Raw genomic sequence first — 19878 nt, forward strand, 5'->3', positions numbered from 1 at the left:
TGCTTTGCCCTACACAAAGGTTATATCCTTATTGCCATTTGTCCTGAAGTATTTTTAAAAATTTGCTTAACCCAATAATGACTTAGCGTTTTTCTTCAGTCTCCACATATTAGAATTCCCCCCTTTCTTTTATTATTGTTTTATCTTTTGATACCATTGTGATAAGAGAGATACTTCTATCATTTCAATCTCTAGGAATTTATTGACACTTGATTTCTTTCTTTCTTTCTTTGTTTTTTTTTAAAAAGATCTGTTGGGCCTCCCCGGTGCCGCAGAGGTTGAGCGCTGGGTTGCGAAGCGGCCCGCAGCCTCTGCAGCGCCGGTTCGATCCCCGGCTGCTCCTCGGCCACTGGAGGAGGGTCCCGCATGGCGCGCAGACCTCTCCTGCCGCCCGCTGCTCCCCTCAGCAGTGTACTTCGGTCCTTCTGCCTGCTCTGCTCCCCGCTCTGGCTCTGGTGAATTCTCTCACCCTCCTGCGTTTCTGACTGTACCCAGTGCTTGTATAAATAAATAAATAAATAAAAATAAATAAATAAATAAATCTAAAACAAAAATAAAAAGATCTGTTTATTTATGCATACAAGAACTGGGGCACAGGCCAGAGGTGTGGGGTGAGAGGTTTCATCATAGACAGAGTGGGGAGCAGAACAGGCAGATTGACCGAAATACACTGCTGAGGGGAGCAGCTGGCGAGACAGGAGAGGTCTGCTGCGCTATGTGGGTAGCTCCTTGGCTGGGGATCTAACTCATGCTGCAGTGGCTGCAGATAGCTTCATAGGTTGTGTGTCAACCCCAGGCGCCACCCGACACTTGGTTTCTGACTCAGCATATGGTCTGTTCTGCAGACTGTTTCTTGTGACTTGAGAATATTTACTCTGCTATTTTTTGGGTTTAGTGAACTATAAATGTCCATTAGTTCCGTGTGATATTTTTCCTCAATTAAGGCAACTGTTTCCTTGTTGATTTTCTGTCTCTTGGATGTGTCCATTGATGCGAGAGGTGCTGAAGTCCCTTACCACTGTGTGGGTCAGATATTGCTACTAATACGTGTTCAGGTTTATTAACAGTTGCCTTAAATATTTTGATACTCCTTTATTTGATGCCTATATTTGATGAGTGTTAGGTCTTCCTGATGTGTGATTTCATTTCACTTGTTACCTTTGTTACTTTTTTTGAACTGGAATTCAATTTTGTTTGATATGGTTCTCCCTGCCTTTTTATCTGGAGCAACATTTTTTTTTTTTTTTAGTTTTGTGCCCAGCCACTGTTTTTGTTTTTGTTTTTTTTTTAAACACATTTTCCTTGTGATTAATAAAAGCAATAAATATCTAAAGAAAACTAGGGTTTTATCTTTTATATGAAATGGAAGAAGTACTGTTTTTTTTTTTTTAAAGATTTATTAATGAATACAAGAGCTGGGGTATAGGCCAGAAGTGTGGGGGGTGAGAGGATTCACCAGAGACAGAGTGGGGAAAAGAACAGGCAGACCAACCTAAGTACACTGCTGACGGGAGCAGAGGGCAAGTCAGGAGAGGTCTGCTGTGCCATGTGTGTTGCTCCTTGGCCAGCCGGGGAATCGAACTGGAGCTGCAGAGGCTGCATACAGCCTCACAGGTTGTGTCCTAACCTCCTGCGCCACCAGGGAGACCCTCCAGCCACTGTTTTTGAACCTGTTTTTCTTTTTTTTTTTTTTAAGATTTATTTATGCATACAAGAACTGGGGTACAGGCCAGAGGTGTGGGGGTGCAAGGGTTTACCACAGACAGAGTGGGGAACAGAATAGGCAGACTGACTGAAATACACTGCTGAGGGGAGCAGGGGGCAAGTCAGGAGAGGTCTGCTGTGCCATGTGCATAGCTCCCTGGCCAGGGATCAAACTTGTGCTGCAGAGGTGGTAGATAGCTTCATAGTGCTGTGCTTAACCCCTTGGGCCATGAGGGAGGCACGAACCTGTTTGTTTTTCTTTGGAGCTGCGATGAGACTCCTTGAAACTGCAGAAAGTTGGCTTTTGTTTTCTGTTTCAGCCAACCACTCTGCCTTTTCATTGGCGAGGGCAGTGCAATTACATATAAGGTGATTATTGATTTACTACTGCCATTTTTGTCTTTAGTTTTCTGGTTTTACTTTTTTTTTTTTTAATTTTCTTCTGCTGATATTTGTAGGAATGTTCTTTTTAATATGCTTCTTAGGGAAAGTCTAGTGTTTGTGAACTCCATCATCTATTTGTTTGGAAGTTCTTTATTTTTTCCCTATATCTGCAAGTGAGTCTTGTAGGATATAGTATTGTTGACTGGATGATTTTACAGTATTTTGAATATGTCATTTCATTCTCTCCTTGCATGTAGGGTTTCTTTGAAGAAGTCTGATAGGAGTTTGTCTTATGGGAGTAACTTTATAGGTTACCTGCTTTTCCCACCTAGCCATCTGTAGTATTCTTTGTCTTGAACTCTTGGTAGATTCATGGCTATATGTCTTGGTGTAGGTCTCATTATATTTATTTAATAGGTGTAGTTTTATATTTATAGACTTGTATATTCATTTCCTTCCCCATATGTCCAGTTTTTTTTCTATTTCTTTGAATAGTTCTCTGCTCCCTTCTCTCTCTCTTCCCTTCTGGAATGAATACCATTTCCTCAATGAGTTGGCTTGATCTTGAAATGTTCCTTCATTTTTAACTCTTCCTTCATCCACCTGTGTCCTTTATGCATTATTACTTTTGAGGTCACATATTTGATCTTCTGTTTGGTCTACGCTGCTCCAATAGTTTTCTCCAGAAATTTGCATTTTCTCTGTTGATCTTTTTACATCCTATAACTCTGTTATTTTATCATTTAAGGCTTAAATTTCTATTTTCTGTTCATTAATTTTATTTCCCAATCCATTTATTTATTACTCTGAATTTTGTTTTATCTCTTTGATTAGCCATTCTGTGTTTTATCCCTTTCCTTTGACTTGCTTTGTCATGGTAATTTCAACCTCTCTACTTGATAGGAAGATACGATCTTCCATGTTTTTGTTCTTGTATATTGGAGAGTTGTTCTCCTCTTGTGATTTCATTTTCCCATGTTCAAGTTGCTATTTGGTGTGTTTATCTGTGCCCATTTTGCTGCTTTAGGTTTCTTATTTAAAAAAAATCATTTGTGGTATTAACTTAGAGATTGGAAAACTTTCAACTTCCATTTGGCAGTATTATAGTTTTATGTGATTTTAGGTTTTTGGCATTTCTAGACTTCTGCAGGTCTACAGAACTTATGAGATGCTGCGTCATAGGGTGTGGGTGTGGAGTAGGGTCATCTAACCTCTGGAGCACATGTTCTGGCAGGGCACATGCTAGCTCAGGTTTGTGACACACTGATTGCCCACTTGTTCTGTTTTTCCGGCTTGAGACACTGCATGTGCACATTGTCAGTGAGCCTCAGGATGTCAGCCCCAGTCCTGGGAGGGGAAAGTGATTGTGTACTCCATACTGTGTCCTCGTCCTTTTCACTAGGGACCTGGTCTGCTGAGAACATCCAACTTGTCTGCATGTATTTCCTCTCAGCCAAGAATCTGTATCTCCACAACTTTTAGCTGTGCTTCCCTAAAAAACTGGTCAAGGCCTGGTTGAGTGGCAGTGCCACAATTTGTACTGAAGCATTCATCCTTGACCACAGACTCCAAGTGTCTCTCTCCACCTACATCTTATTCTTTTTTTTTTTTTTTTGAAAGATTTATTTACTTATGCATACAAGATCTGGGGTATAGGCCAGAGGTGGATTGTAACTGCTCAGTCTTTCAGATCAGCTGTCTGCTCATTTGACACTTTTCCTCAGCCTGCCTGGGCCTTCCCCACTGAAGTTGTGTGTTCCCTGCTCTTGGGGTGTGCTTCCTAAGCTTTCTATCTCCTATGTCTGTGTTCACAGAGAAGTTCCGGGTATTTGGCCCCACACACCCCATTGTGGCAGAGCTGGGCAAGGATGCCACACTGCCCTGCTCCCTGTACCCAGCCATGAGTGCAGAGGACATGGAATTGAGGTGGTTCCGTTCACATTTCTGGGAGTCAGTGTTCACCTATCAAGACCGACAGGAGCGACATGATGAGCTGATGGCCCAGTACACAGGGCGGACCTCGCTGTTAGGGAAATATCTCAGTGAGGGGGATGCTGCTGTGACCATCCACGAGGTCCGGGCTTCTGACAATGGGCTGTACAACTGCTCCTTCAGAGATGGAGACTTCTGTGAGCAAGCCAGCTTGGAGCTGCAGGTGGTAGGTGGGTGACATGGTTAAATACCAGGGATTTGAGTTTGGAGCAGGGAAGAACCTAAGGACAATATAATTAAGTCTCTCATTTCATTCATGAGGAAAAAGACTTGTTAATTCATTGTTGCAATACATGTAAATATACACTGCACCTACTGTTCTAAGCACTTGGATACATTAGTGAAGCCAATCAAGACCTTCGCTCAGTGAGTTTATATTTTCAAGTGGGACATAGAGCAATCATAATAAATACACAGGTTCTAAATGAGTAGGAAGTGATCAATGACGAGGATAATAAGCTAAATAGCACAGGAGAACTGGGTCAGCAATGTGGGTGTGAAGGCAGGTTGCAACAATAAATAGGAGCTCAGCATGGTCCCATTGAAGCATCATTTGGTCCCATTGGCTCATCATTTTGTTTCTGAGCAAAAATGGTCCCTAGTATTGAGCAAAAGCTAAGTAGATATCTGGAATTACTTTCCACACAGTTTTATTGAGAAATAATTAATATACATATATATAAAATAAATTTATTATGTAAATATAAGGCATATAACATGATGATTTGATTTACATGTATAGTGAAATGATTGCCACAATACATTAATTACAATCCATTTTCTTTTTTAAAAAAGATTTATTTATTTATTTATGCATACAAGAACTGGGGTACAGTCCAGAGAGGGTTGGGGGGGTGAAAGAGGATTCACCAGAGACAGAGTGGGAACAGAACAAACAGGCAGATCTACTGAAATACACTGCTGAGGGGAGCAGCGGGCGAGACAGAAGAGGTCTGCTGCTCCATGTGGGTTGCTCCCTGGCCGGCTGGGGATTGAACTCATGCTGCAGAGGCTGCAGATTGCTTCATAGTGTGGTGCTTTAAACCTTCTGCCACCAGGGAGGCCCTAGGAGTATTTTTATAACCAGTTTACCACAGATGAGGCAAAATCATGAGTTCAAATGCACAATTTGAGTGTGAAGAGGATGTGAGGAATCCTGACAGATGGAACCCACAGGGATGTGCTATCAGGGAAGGAGGTGGGAGGCTGGTGATTGATATCTGGAAGTGATGTGTGAGGAGACACAAAAGCTGAGGGAGAAGAAGACCTGGGAGAGGGTGTGAGGTAAGACGGGGCTTTAAGGGTTGAACCCTGAGATTATGCTGCCTTCAAGGAGCAGGTGCAGGGAGAAAAGTCAGGAAAGGGGATCAGCAGGATCTAAGTGGCAACAAGTGACTTCAAGAGAAGGGAAACCAAACCAAGATGGAGCTGGTTTCGAGGTGAAGTCAGGCGTGTCCTGTGGTGAAGGGAGACTGACTGGAAGGCTGTGGGGGTTGGGGGTGTCAAATAGGAGAATTTGTTGATTCCGCCAGAACAGGTTCGATGGAGCAGTAAAAGGAGCTGCTCTGTGGTGGCTGAGATGTGGGTGAGGAGTGAGAAATCAGTTGACTATGGAAAGAGAAGAAGGAATTTCACATCTCTGCCTTTAAACACAGCCCAGGAAACAAAAATCAAGAATCATAACCCAGAGAAAAACCCAGTTGATTAAAGGGAAAGAAAAGATACTTTGGAAAGATTTAAATATGTTTACATAATTATAAAAATAATAGATAAAAAGCGAGAGACTAGCAATCATGAGTAAGCACATCTAAGATATGAGAGAAGCGGGGAAAGGAAAGGAGGGGAGATGGGGGGAGAGACAGGGAGAGAGAGAATATAATGGGACCAACTCTTAGGAGAGAGGGTGACCTGTGGGGTAGGAGATCCAGGAACAGTCATCCTTGGTGGGGGGATTCCCTCTTCCTGAACCACAGGAGGGTGAGAGGGAGATCAGTTTGGCTATGGAAAAGTTTTGGTGTGATTAAAATAAACAAAGGAAAGCACATTGCACATATTTTCTAATTTCGAATATATATATATTTAATCTAAAATTGCACTAAACATTTTCTGTTTTAAAAATGTATGGCAGGGCCTCCCTAGTGTTTCAAGGGGTTAAGTCTCAGCACTATCAAGCTATCAGCAGCCACTGCAGCACTTTCCCCAGCCAGGGAGCTACCCACATGGCACAGCAGGCCTCTCCTGTCTCGCCCGCTCTCCCCTCAGCAGTGTATTTCAGTTAATCTGCCTGTTCTGTTCTCCACTCTGTCTCTGGTGAATCATCTCACCACCCTGCACTCTGGCCTGTACCCCAGTTCTTGTATGCATAAATAAATAAAATATATCTTTAAAAAATGTATGGCAGATTTTAATTTATGCCTTTGAAAATTTTGGTAATATGTGCCTTTCCCCCCAAGACTTCTCCGGGTTATTATTCTTGATTTATGTTCCTGGGCTGTTTTTAAAGGCAGAGATGTGACATTCCTTCTCCTCTCCTGTGGGCATCATCTCTCTACCTGCAGGGCTGGGGGAGGAGCCCAGGCCCCTCCAGCCTCTCCTGCTCTTTCCTTCTGGTCTTGTGTCAGTGACATCACCTTTATGCCCCCAGGGGGCGACCTTCCCCAGATTCCCCGAAATGCACCTTGCTGGCCTCCCCTGGAGGTGTGCACAGGTGGGTCCTGCCCCACGTGGCTCTCATCTTCCCTCCGCAGGTGTGGGCTCTGCCCCCCAAGTGCACATCACTGGGCCAGAGGAGGACGGGGTGTGCGTGGTGTGCATGGCCTCTGGCTGGTTCCCAGAGCCCCAGATGCAGTGGAGACACCCCCGTGGGGAGCAGTTCCTGGAGTTCTCCAAGGTCCATGCCCAGGACACTGAGGGGCTATTCAGCGTGGAGGCTGCTCTGGTGGTGAGAGACAGCTCTGCAGGGAGTGTGACTTGTTCCATCCTCAACCCCATCCTGCGCCAGGAGAAGGCCAGGACCATTGTCATCCCAGGTCAGGGCTTCTCCCCCCTCCTTACTGCCTGCAGGGTCAGAGGGAGGGGCCAACACTCCCAGGTGAGCTGGGCTGGGCTGTCCTGGGCTGTGTCCTGATGGGGTCTCTGGTCTCTGTCTGCAGAGCCCTTCTTCCCCCGGGCCTCTCCCTGGAAGCCAGCTTTCCTGGTGAGCCTGCCCTTGCTGCTGCTCCTGCTCCTGAGGGCTGCATACTATACCCAGAGAGAACATTCCACACAGATACGGGAGCTGCGGCTTCAGAACCTTATATGCTGGGTTAAGGAGCTGGACCTACAGACCAAGGAGGAGGCCCTGAAGGACACAGGTAAGGCAGGGCAGGGCCAGGCTGGTGAGTGTGGCAGTGGGTGCTGAGAGGGACAAGCTGACACCAGAGCCAGAGACCAGGGTCCCTCTGCAGGGAGATCAGAGCAGGTGCTGAGTCCCAGAGGGGACAGTGGAGCTTGGAGGCTCATGTTGGTCTGAAGGTGGAACTTCTAGGACACAGAGAGATTCATTTTTGTGTCTTCTCTAGGCACACATTTTGTTCATAGGGTCAGTTAATGCTTATATTTTTAATTCTTTTGCAGATAAGCTCCAGGCAATTCTAGGTAAGCTCTGCTCTCCCTCCTGAACTCTGTGTCCCCTTCATAGGAGACATTCTGGTTCTTAGCTCACCTGTGTCCTGTGTTGTCTTTCAGACCAGAGGAAGGCAGCTTACCTGGCTGGTGAGTGATGCTCCAGGGGTCCTGGGTCCCTGTCCCCTGTGCCCAGGGGTCCCTCCCCTTGGGTGTCTCAGCACAGACATGTGGGCCCTTCCCTGGGGTGGAAGTGGGAGCTGGTAAGAGGCAGGACCCTGCTCCATGGACTCTCCAGATCTGGGTGCTGTTTCCCCCCATTCTTGGGGTCCTGGTGGGTGGTGACCCTTGGAGTCTCCTGCATCCTCGTCTCATTCCAGCCCTGACTTTCCCACCATGGTGCTGGCTTTCTAGTCCTCAATGTATCTGGTTCTCGGTCAGCACCTGGAAGTAAAGCAGCTGCTCTGGGATTTGAAAAGTAAATGGACTCTTGAAGTTTAGGAGTGTAATCCCCTCCTGACCTTTCTCCCCAAACAACCCCAAGGAGAGTCTGTTCTCTCTGCTCCTGAAAATGCTGATCAGTGGTGCTGGGAGAGGACGGGGTGATCTTGCCTGGGAGGGTGTGGGGGGACTTTCCCTCTCCCAGAGAGTGTTTATAACTAGAAATACTGCACTGGAGGAAGAAGGGCCATTTCTTCTCTGGAGCTGGTGTGATGTCCATGTTGTCTTTTTATTTCATCTTCCCATTAATTTCCAAGGAAATACTGACTGTAATAATTATGGAATAATATGTCCGTTAAAAAATATCTTCCCATATACCGTTTTTGATCCTGTGTAGCAACAGTGACTAGAAGGTGAAGCAGGAGCGTTGAAGGCTGTGGGGCCCAACGCTGCTCAGTGACTTGCCAAAGTCCCACAGCAGCAGCAGGCAGGGCAGGGTCAGTCTGTCCTGCAGGATCCTGACCTGAGCCAGGGATTTCCCACCACCCCCTGCTGTCTGCAGGGGACAGGAGGTCATGACCTCTCCAGGCCCCACCCCCACCCCCTAGAAAGTCTCACCTGCAGAACAGGGGATTGTCAGTGCTCATGGATCACAAGAGCAACTGGTTGTGCTGAGGTCTCACCTGTGTGTTTCCTTTCAGCCTGGAGGAAGGCCCAGCTGTATGCAGGTGAGTGGCCCTGAGGGGCCTGGGACCCCTCCCAGCCTCCCGTCTGCCCCTTCTCTATCAGGGGACCTTACCAGAAAGGTCCTTGGTCTCCTCTCACTCTGGAGCCTCCATCTGAGAACTGCAGGGTCCCCCTTGTGAGCACAGACCTGCCTCCACCTGCCCTGTCCTCCCTGCAGGTCATGTGGGGCCAGGACAGTCTCTGACCCCTTGTCACCTGGTCCTTCCTGTGGGTGAGGACAGTGGGGGTCAGTGTGAGGAGAGGCTATGGCAAGGACTAGTGTGTGGTTCAGGATTTACTGATTTCTGGAAAATTCCAGACATTCTACTTCCTGCTTCCGATTCAGGTCTTGCTAAGGGGTCCGGGGTTATGGATCCTTCTGGATCCCAAATCCCAGTTCTATTTTGGATCTAGTTTTTGTTTCCTGTTTCCTCTTGATTCTATGTCTTCTCATGCATGCTCTGATTCATGTCCAAGCTGCATTTTTCTTGTAATCCCTTGTGGGTGCCAAGGAATCAGTTGTTTAGAGCAGGTGTCTGAGTCTGGCCAGAGCTTCTGGGGTGTTTGTGACTCCTGGGCAGGGGCCTGTGAAAGGTCTGAAATTACATATAAAATCCAGTGTGTGTGTGTGTGTGTGTGTGTGCATGTGGCTGTAATTTTTGTGTCTTTGTAACAAGATAAACAATGTATGATTTTTCAGAACCATCATCTTTTTAAGGAGAATTTTGTCTGACTGTTTCATGGTCATTATTAAGTAGTTTTTGTTTTTTTTTTAAAGTAACTATGTAGACTGGAAAAGAACAAACCTAAAATGGTTATAATCCATTCCCAAAGAACAGGGGGGAAATTTGAAAGAAAAGTCTGGATGGAGAGAGAGAGGGGAAGGAAGGAGAGGGGAGTGTGGGAGAAGAGCCTTCTAGAGGTTTTGGGCACAGTCACCAGTTGGAATCTGTGCTGTGAAGACACTGTGCAAGGCTTGGGAATGAAACACAGTGGGGCCACAGGTCTATGATCCTGTGTGGCACATGCTGAGGGGGGCAGGGCTCGTCCTGTCTGGTCATTAGGGCTTGTGGGTGACCCTCCTTCCAGAGCAGAGTCAGGGTCTGGGTCTGTTTCTGGTCAGCAAATTGATGAACCTTCTGGTTTCTTCCTCTTGTCCCATGTCCTTGTCCTGCTCTCCTCAACCATCATTCCCTCCCTGCCTGCTCTCCAGGCCCCTCTCTCTTCCTCCATCTCCCCCCAAAGTAGGTGACACTTCGGGGTCCTCATGTGTCCACGTGCATCCTGGGGTCCTGGTGCTCCCTCCAGACCCTCCCCTGCCAGGGCCCTGCTCACCTGCCTGGCCCCCACATGGGGCATCAGAGCTCCAGCTGCTGCTGACAGACGTCACCACACCCTGAGCAGCGTCGTCACCCACACAGTTTATCATCTCACACGCCTGCAGGGCAGACACCTGAGACCGTATCCTGGGACTAACTCCAGGGTCTGGCAGCTCCTTCCTTCCAGGAGCCTTTTCCTCTCCCAGGATCTAGAGCCCCCTGCATTGACTGGGGACTCCCATCCTCTGTCTACACTGTCTGCCATGCAGCCTCTTTATGGCCCTGCTGCCGTCGCCATGTGACTGTCTCTGAGCACAGGTGCAGGGTCACGGCTGTTAAGTCTCATGGGATTGGTTCCCCCTGATGATGCTCAGTAACATCCCTGTTTCCAGGTCCCCGTCTCTGTCCCACCTGCAGGTTTCTCTTTCCTCTGTCAAGGACACATCTTTACAGGTTCATGGGATGAGGACATGGACACCTTTGAAATCATTATTCTGCTTCTAGAGAGAGTTTTACTTTGAAGCTTCCATCTTTCTGGGCTCCGCTTGAAGGAAACTGTTGTGTCAATCCAATGTGTTTGTGTTCTTCTCTGTCTGCGGGGATGGTTTTGTTTCCACCACACATGAAAATGTGGAAAGTTGTCACTAGTGTTTGATCCTCTCAGTGTGTGTCCATGTTCCCTGCTCTACATGTTACTCTCCCCCTGGAACCCTCTCCACCCCCTCCTGAGTGGGCAGGACCCTCTGCTGAGTGTCCTGAGTCTCCTCACTCATGTCATAGACACCCCCACATGCAACTCAGTCACATTGTGTCATTCTCTCTCTCTCTCTCTCTCTGCCTGTCTCTCCCCCCTTCTTGGACAAACAGATTTATTCACAATTAGAGGGGAAAGCTCTGCCCACCAGCCCCCGTGTCTCCAGGCTTCTGCAGGTTTTGCACGGCCCCTCAGGCCACACACAGGCCTGGACTGGTTGTAGCTCTAAGCGCCGTGGCTCAGAGAGAAGTTGCATGTCCAGGTCTGTTAGTTCTTCACAAGCACACACGGTCCTGGGCGTTTCATCTCCGTAGAAATTGTTCAAGACAACCTCGTTTCCAGGATGGGCCTGTGGCTATGACTTGGAAAGTATCATTTGATGGTTGTGTCTGGGTAAAGACCTTTCTGTGCAGTTGGTGTTCAGCCTCTCACCCCTGAGTATTAAGCTTTAGGTCTTAAATCATGGAAATTTGCAGCATAACAACTGTGCGTGTGTGTGTGTGTATGAATCTAAATGTTAAATGCATCCACTAAATGTTTCCAAATATTTTCCCCTGTGAACTCTGTGTCACTGTCTTGTAGAAAACTAGGCGTGGGCCCTGATGTGTGAGTATCTAGAGTCCCTCACGTGACATGTGTGTGTTTTGCAGATTGGCGGAAGAGGCAGTTCCGGGCCTGTGAGTGACTCTGTTCTCTCTGGGGCTGCTCAGCTTCTGGCCTTTCCTTCTGTTCTTTGTGTGGGCACAGTCTCTGCACCCTCTGTGGGGGTCGGGTGGGTGTAGTTGTGACGTCACACAGCTGGGCTGGGGGTGATTGGTCATGTGTGGTGAAGGGGCTCCTTAGTCCTTGGGGTCTGGGTGGGTCCCCAGGGGTCCTGTGACATACTTGACCCCCAATAATCTTGTGGCTCCTTCTCTTGCTTAGGGGCTGTGAACTGGGGTCACCAGGCTCTCATTTCAGGGAACATAACCCTCTCCCCATAAAGCTGAGTCTCGGGTGAGGTGGTGTGTGCCCTCTTATGTCAGGCTGGCACATGGGTTTTCTGCAGGGCCTGTCACTCTGGATCCAGGTTCTTGCCATCGGGGAATTGCCCTCTCTCATGACAAGAAGAGTCTGACCTGTCATCACACTGGAATGGAAGGAGGATACAGTGTTTGTGGTCTTGAGGGCATCACATCAGGGCGCTGTTACTGGGAGGTAGAGGTCAGGAATGCAGACAGAACTGCGTGGGTTCTGGGGGTTTATAGGAAAGGTGAGAAAATTAAATACAGTGCTCCATCCCCACGGAACGGGAAATGGGTTTTTGGCCGGCACAACAACGTTTTCAAAGCCTTCAATGACCCTCGTACTCCGCTACCCCTTAGGCAGGTTCCCCACAGGCTGGGGGTTTTTCTGGACTATGATCATGGGGATGTCTCCTTCTATGACATGACTGATGGCTCCCACATCTTCTCCTTCCCTCCTGAGTCCATCTCTGGGACCCTCTTTCCATACTTTGGGTGTTATTCAGGAGACGTGTCCATGACCCTCTGCCCCCTGGAGGCTGGACCCCAGAAGCCCTCTGTGCCATTGTAACAGGGTGGTCCCCAGGAAAGGGGGAGGTTCCAGGTTCCCTGCCCCACCCAAGGGAGGGTGGAGCTGAGCAGGCAGAAAAGAAGCTGGAGAGACTGAGGAAGGAAGGAAGCAGGAGGGAGCCAGAAGGAGACCTGGAGGAGTCACATGGAATAGGGAAACACGTGAGGAAACTGCGCTTGCCTTTTGGTTATGGACGGCGTGACACAGATGTGGGTGAGACCCGTGGGGTGGGGACAATGGCAGCTTTTATCTTGATTTTGATTTTGTTCTTTCCTTCTGGGCTTGTCTGGTTGTTTCTGACCCTTTTCTGTGGGTCCCCACTGGCAGATGCTTTAGACTTGTAGCAGGCTTTGGGGCCTTGCTCTGGGCCAATCCCATTTGGATGGAGTTTTACCCACGAGGGGACGGGTAACTTTGGGTGCTTCATTTAGAAACTAGATTCTTTATCTTTCCTGTATTGTTTCCTAGTTGTATTAAAGTTCCTTCCCATTAAAGTCTCATATGTTTTGTGTTGATGCTGTGGATGGCAGAATCCATTTAAAATAGGCAGGTTTACAGGGTCTGGGCTGCCCCTCTCCCTGCCCTATAACATCATGAATCAACCTCCTTCTCTGGGGGATCCCCCAGGGGAGGGGATCCTCTGAGGCTCTGGTGTGGATGGGGCTCCCCCAGGGCCTGAAGCCCCCCTCCTCCCCTGCACCCCTGAGACCGTGTCCCCATGAGGCTCCTCCCTGCCCAGCCCTGCCCTGGGCTCTTTTTGGGGCTGCAGGTTCCCTGTGGACAAACCTGTGAGTGAGTCCCAGATGCTGGTGTCTCATCCTCCTGCTCTGGGTGCAGATTCCTGGGCCGTGGCTGTGAGAACAGTCAGGTCACGCCTTGTGCTGAGACATAACTTTGAACCCGTTTAGGTTCGGGTGAATTTTTCCATGGGAAATCATTTGTCATTTGGTAAAGAAAATATTTAACAAGGATTTTATACTGTTAGGTCAAGAAATGGGTTGAGCTCTGAATGATTCTCCTACATTAATTGGAGTTTACTTTGTCCAACTTGATTTTGTGTGGAGGAACCTAGAGCCTGATGGAGAGTCCCCAGATCTATTTTTAGGAGCTGGACTATCTGACCAGAAAACTTCTGCCTCCAAAATATTTGGGGAAATGCAGATGATGGACTTTAGAGGAGCCTAATATTCTGTTATCTGCTTCCTACTCTGGAGTGGATGAAATACACTTAATTTTATCAAAGCTGATGAATTCCTATTACCAGTGATAAACTTGTGGTGTGTTAATTTGGTGACCTCAGGAGAAGGATCTGGTTCCTCTTTTGTGTCAACATCATTTGGAAAGGAGAGAACTGCTCCCTGAATTAAGATGAAAATGAAGAAGAGACTTGGGAAGCTGGGAACTGAGCTCCAGGTGCCCCTGTGCTGACTCAGTCCTTCTACATCTGAGGCAAAGGGTCACGAGAACCACAGCTGCCAGAGGAAGCAGGATCCTGAGCCCCAGACCTGCAGGGAGGAAGGTGTGATCCTCCCCCAGGGGACACTGACTTGGTTCTGGTAGAGGAGAAAATGGAGAAGGGGAGCGGGGAGGAGTCAGACATCATGATGGTGTGTGACTGTAAAGAGACTGTAATAGTTTTAACTATTTCTCTTTTGTGTGTTCATTTGTATTTATTACCCATTGTCTTTATTTGTCATCTTCCCTTGTGCTTTTATACAAGTTGATGTAGTTATTGTGTATAATATAGTTTTGGGTAACAGAATAGATAAAGGTACTGTGAGCAGATTTGAGAAATGCCTAATACGGCATTTTAGATACAAAAATTGGGGCTGTCTGGCCTCTCATTTTGGGGAAAGGTGAGCACTTCTTCACTTGTAAAGGCAGCTTTCCCTTGATATTTGAAGAGAAGCAGTGTAGATATTGTAAGTGTGGGGCTGAGGAGTCGAATGCGTGGACTCTCCATCACCCATTTCCTCCTGTAGCTGTGAGAACAGTCAGGTCATGCCTCGTGCTGAGGCCCCAGATGGTGAAATTGACTGACTTGAACCTGTTTGGGGAAGGAAGAACATTACCACGGGAGATCATTTTTCTTTTCATGAAGAAAATATTTCAAGGCGTTTTCATACTGTTTGGACAAGGAAGGGGATGAGCTATGAATTCGGGTCCTAAATTAACTGGATTTTTTCCAACTTTAGCTTGTGCTGAGGAATCCGTGTGCTGAAGAATACCTTATGTTTATGATGTATTTTTTGGGTAACAGATAAACAATTGAATTGTGGCTGAACTTAAGAAATAAGTAATATAGATACAAAGATTGGCGCTGTCTGTTCTGGAGACGTGAAAAGGGAGCTTCTCTTAGTAGTTAAAAACATACAATTGTGTTGTGGGTTGTTGAAATGTGTGAATTGTGTGTGGAGCTGAGTAGTCACAGGTGTGGACTCTCCCATCACCCATTCATGCTTCCTGGCCCACATCCCCCACGCGCCCTCTTGGGTGACCTGGAGCTGGACCCAAGGAGCGTGTCCCTTGGCCCACTGCTCACTGTCAGGATGAGCCCTGGAGGGGACACTCCAGTCACAGCTGAGGACACGCGTCTCTCCTGGTCGTGCTGCCTTTCTTCTGGATCCTACGATGGGATGTTTGTCATTTTTAGGATTTACCCTCAGCTACTATCCATGAAATTTTTCCTTCTATTGATCTGAAAAACTATTAAAAACTGATAAATAAGTAAGGTGTGTGTCATGTCTTGATCTAATGGGACATTATAGAGATTTTATAATTAGATTCAAACTTATGTAACTATTTAGAAAATGTATAAGATTTGACTTAGGTTTTTATAATTAATTAAGGATGTGTTTGCTGTGAAGTCACATGTGGTTTGTAAAGCAAAAAAGAGAATTCCAAAGACTATTATTTTTTATCCATAGATATTACCACTTTTCTTGTTTCTTAGAATATTTTAAGTTGCTTTCATGCTGGACAATAAAGGATTTATTCTTCAAAATCCTCTTTGTAGCATGTTGTGATAATACCAATACTATCACTGATGAATTAATATTAATTGATTATATATTTTTCTGAGAGTCATGTTTATGATTTCATAAAAACTATACAAGATTACTTATTTTAAGGTAAGTAAGACATAAGAAGCAGCCTGTGAAGCTGTCTGCTGTCTCTGTGATGCCGGAATTGTCAGGCCTAGTCTCCCAGCCAGGAATGGATTCCAGGCTGCAGGGCAGTGCTGAGCCCCAGCCTCTAGACCCCCCACGGGTTGGTGTCTCAGGAAGCCACAGCAACTTCCCAGATGCTCAGGCAAGCAAGCGAGAAGAGGCAGGGCAGGTTTGTTTAGAAAAAGTTTATTGAGAAGAAAAAGAGCAGAAATAAAGTGGGACTCCCAGGCCAGGGAACCAGGCCTGGGAGGGGCAAGGAAGCCAAAGTGGAGTCGTGTCTCAGGGAATATATACCTTTTTCCCCTCATTATTCTAAAACTTCACCAGTCTCTTTGTGATTGGTCAGTTCTCGGCTGTCTCACTTAATTTGCTACTGAGTGGGAGATCTTCACATTCCTTATCTAACAGCTTTTTCTTTCCCCATTTGTTGCATCTTTAAATTTATGGCCCAGTCCTCTGGATGGGCATCCCTGCATTGAAGTTAAACAGCTGCCCTTCTAATGTGTCCATAAATTAAACCACTCTCCATTTCTCCAATCTCCGCCTCCCTTTACCACCTGAAGGAAACCAGGACCAGCATTAACAATGTTGTCCTTGGTCCTGAGATGTTTCTTTTTCCTAATGGAATGGGTTACTTTCCCTTGCTTGTCCTTATCTCTGAAGCCTCCCTAAATTTTTCAGAGGTCCCCTCCTGCACTATCTCTAAAACTGCCTAATAACCCTAGCTTGCCCTGTCTCATCTGGATCCCCGGCCAGCCAGGGAGCTGACCCATATGGTGCATCAGGCCTCTCCTGACTCACCCACTGGTCCTCTCAACAGTGTACTTAGGTCAATCTGCCTGTTCTGTTCCCCAGCCTGTCTCTGGTGAATCCTCTCACCACCCTGCACCTCTAGCCCCCAGCTCTTGTATGCATAAATAAATAAATCTTTTAAAAAAAGATTATTTATTTTAAGACAGATTTTTATACAGGAAACTTTGTATTGTTTATAGTAGAAAACTTTTATGCTAGTCATTTTAAAGTAAATGCATTAAAACACCCGGCTTTTAACATAAAAATGAGAAACTGAAATATTAGTTATAATATAGGTAACTTCCTCTCCCCAATAGGCTGAAGAGATGCCTGAGGAGAGGAGGAGACACCAGGCCCCAGACAGGACGGGGCAGACCCTGGGTCTAGACTGAAGCTGCTCCTCTGACACTCATGGTCCTGCTGGGAGCCATGCTACTCAAGTCCTCTGACAAGGGTCCGGGCATGGGGCAGATTCCTGAAAAGTCAGGAATCTTGTTAGCTGACTCCTGCTAGATTCTCCTCATTTGTTTATGGCTAGTTTCTACCATTGTCAAAATACGCATTTAAAAGTAAAACTGCAAATGCTGTTTGATTGGTTAGTTAGCATACAAATTCTTGACGCAGGTAAAAGGGAAGGAAGCAGCTCTTTGAGAATGGCCGGGAGAACAACCAGCCCAGCTGGCTGCCAGGCCTTGTTTAGATATGCTGATTAAGGAAGCAAACTGACATTTCCATGTCTCTGGCCCTTTAGCAGGAGAAGAGTTCCTTTTCATCAAGAGTTCCCTTTTTCCTTAACAATTCCCTTTCATTTCCTTAACAGTTCCTTTTCCTGAACAGTTCCCTTTCAGTGCCAATTGGTATGGTAGCTTCAAAACAAAGAATGTTACAACCTCTGCTGAAGGGCAATTAGACCCTTGGCTATTCTTGAAAAAGATGTGATGATTGTTATCCTTTTTTATCGGGGTAACAATCTTACTACTCCAATACATATGTTTATGTACCTAGGAATGTGTAAGTAAAGGGCTGCTGAGAGCCTCAGCAGGATGATGTCTGCCCCCTGACCAAGTGTCTGCATCTCCTCACTCCCCCTCCCCCTCTTTTCCACAATTGGGTAGACTCTGTCCCATCCTTTAGGAACCCCTGACACCCAGGCTGCTGTGGCTGGCTTACGGCATGGTCCTCCTCACCTCAGGAGCTTGTCCACCCCCAGCTGAGCCCCAGAGTCCATGTCCCCAGAGTCCTGGGCAGGACTTGTCCCCTCATCCTCTGTGAGCTGTTCCCCAACCCGCCTCCCTCCTCTCTCTCTCTCTCTCTCTCTCTGGGCTCAGGGAGAGTCATCTGAGGAGGTGAGATTTTCATCAAGAGGGAGAGGAACCCCCAAGTGGGCAGGGCAGCGCAGGATTTGGGAGAGTCAGTGTCCTCAGTATCCTCCTCCCAATATGGCTTCTGATTCTCCTCATGGGGACCCCAATCCTCTACCAGCTCGGCGGGGACCATGTCATCACTGATCTCAGGCAGAGCAGACAGGGCTCCTTCAGCCCTGGGTGCTCCTGCCTGATACTCCCATGGGGATCATCTCATGTCCTCCTGATTTGAGCTCTATGTTTTCTACCTCTGACAGTCACGAGGCCTTTCCCATGCACCTGGAGGGATCTGTCATAGCCTGTGTTGATCAGGAAGATGATCCATGTCCCCCCTGATATCATCCTCTCAGGTGCCCCAGAGACATGAACCCCAAATTTGGAATCCTGCCTCTGACCAGCTGCCCTGGGAAGCCAGAGGTCACCCTGCTCCAGGGGAGGAGTGTACCCTGTGGAGAGCCGCCCCAGGGCAGGAGGCCTCACCCAGCAGGGGGAGGGGAAGGGAAGGCCTAGGACCAGGGGCAGGTCCCCTTGGGGAGGGACAGTCTGTCTCAGTAGTGGGTCCTCTCCTCTGCCCTCCTGCCTTTTGTCAAGGGAGGGGCCATCTCAGAGAAGGAGGGGATAGAGGGGGCATGGTGAGGGGCTCAGTATGTTAGGGGGAAAAGGATGCCCTAAAGCTAATTCCATACAGGCTTTGTGGACTCCACCCCCACCCCAGGCCAAAGCCAAAGACACTGGGAACTCCAAATCCCATCACCACCAAAGGGAAGGTGGCTGGGACCTGAGGGTGGGGTTAAGCAGCCAGGTTGGTATAAAGCCAAACACGTGGGCTTTGGGGGGGGTCCCCCATTTTGGCTCTCGGCCAGCTCACAGCATCCGGCCAGCTCTGAGAGTGCCTTTGGGATTCCAGGTCCGTGGATTGGGTAGGACTAATTAAAGACTTTATTTCCCTATTTTCTCCCTGATTGTACATTTTCCTTATTTCCTTTTCCCTTGTAAATAAACCTTTTATTAACCTTTTGTGTGTGTCTGTAGTGGAGTATTCATAAGTCCCTTTTAAGGGTGCAGGTGAGGCCCCACAGCCAGGCAACCCGTTCAATATCAGGGCTGCCCTATAACGGCGGGACCACTTGGACATGTGGTGTTACTAGAAGGTTCTGGAGCCAGTTGGGTTTCCTGTGTGACCTGATGCAGGAGCAGCTCCAGGAGGAAGGAGCGGAGCTGACTGACAGGGAGATTGAGGCAGCTTCTCCCCCATGGGAGCTGGTCTCTGCTGGGCAGGGGGCAGGAGCCATGATGAGAGCAGTGCAGGGGGCAGGGGGTGGGAAGGGCACAGGGACAGAGGGGACCTGGAGGGTGAGGCCAGGGCTCTGGGGAGGAGCTTGGGGGTCACTGAGGAGATGTGGGGAAGGAGGGTCTGGAGGGTCCTGAGGCTGGTCCATCCAGTGAGGGTGCAGGTCCCCAGGCAGCTGCCCCTGGTTTCAGAATAATGTGGACCCAGAGCTCAGAGTTTGGTTCTGAAACCTTGTCTGTGTCCTTATTGCATTTACTCCCTTGCCTGTTTATTTAGAAAGTTCATTTAAAAAGTACCGCAGTTGACAGCCCAGTGCCTGCAGCTGTATTACTGTAATGTATATTTATTTATTTATTTATTTATTTATTTTTACTGTAATGTACATTTAAACATTTGTTAAGAGAGTGAATCATATTTAAAGAATCTTTTTTTAAAGATTTATTTATGCGTACAAGAACTGGGGTACAGGCCAGAGATGTGGGGGGTGAGAGGATTCACCATAGACAGAGTGGGAACAGAACAGGCAGACTGATGAAATACACTGCTGAGGGGAGCAGAGCGAGTCAGGGGACTGGAGAGGAGCCCCCTCCCTGCGCCATGTGGGTCACTCCCTGGCCGGGGATGGAACTTGTGCTGTAGTGGCTGCAGATGGCTTCATAGTTTGTGTCTTTACTCCTTGCGCCACCAGGAAGGTCCAGGAAGGCCCACATTTGAAGAATCTTGACACACATTAATTCTAATAAAGAGTGTGAGAGGAAACTTT

General features: G+C 47.6%; 1 protein-coding gene and 1 long non-coding RNA gene across 2 annotated transcripts in view; both read left to right on the forward strand.

Annotated features, from left to right (window-relative positions):
* The window catches only part of LOC119251352 (butyrophilin-like protein 2), a 296120-nt gene that overhangs the window by 8864 nt on the left and 267378 nt on the right, over positions 1-19878 (forward strand). Inside the window, exons 5-7 of the mRNA XM_054698669.1 lie at positions 3903-4250; positions 6828-7109; positions 7233-7433. Of these exons, the coding sequence (XP_054554644.1) occupies positions 3903-4250; positions 6828-7109; positions 7233-7433 (831 nt within the window). The remainder of the gene's footprint in view (positions 1-3902; positions 4251-6827; positions 7110-7232; positions 7434-19878) is intronic.
* On the forward strand, positions 7751-13082 carry LOC119252251 (uncharacterized). The gene is made up of 4 exons (XR_005126749.2): positions 7751-7833; positions 8826-8852; positions 11574-11600; positions 11972-13082. It is a non-coding gene; the product is annotated as an uncharacterized LOC119252251 (long non-coding RNA).

This window comes from Talpa occidentalis, unplaced genomic scaffold (assembly GCF_014898055.3).
Source record: "Talpa occidentalis isolate TD23 unplaced genomic scaffold, MPIMG_talOcc4v2.1 talOcc4.2, whole genome shotgun sequence".
In the NCBI taxonomy this organism is placed as follows: Eukaryota; Metazoa; Chordata; class Mammalia; order Eulipotyphla; family Talpidae; genus Talpa; species Talpa occidentalis.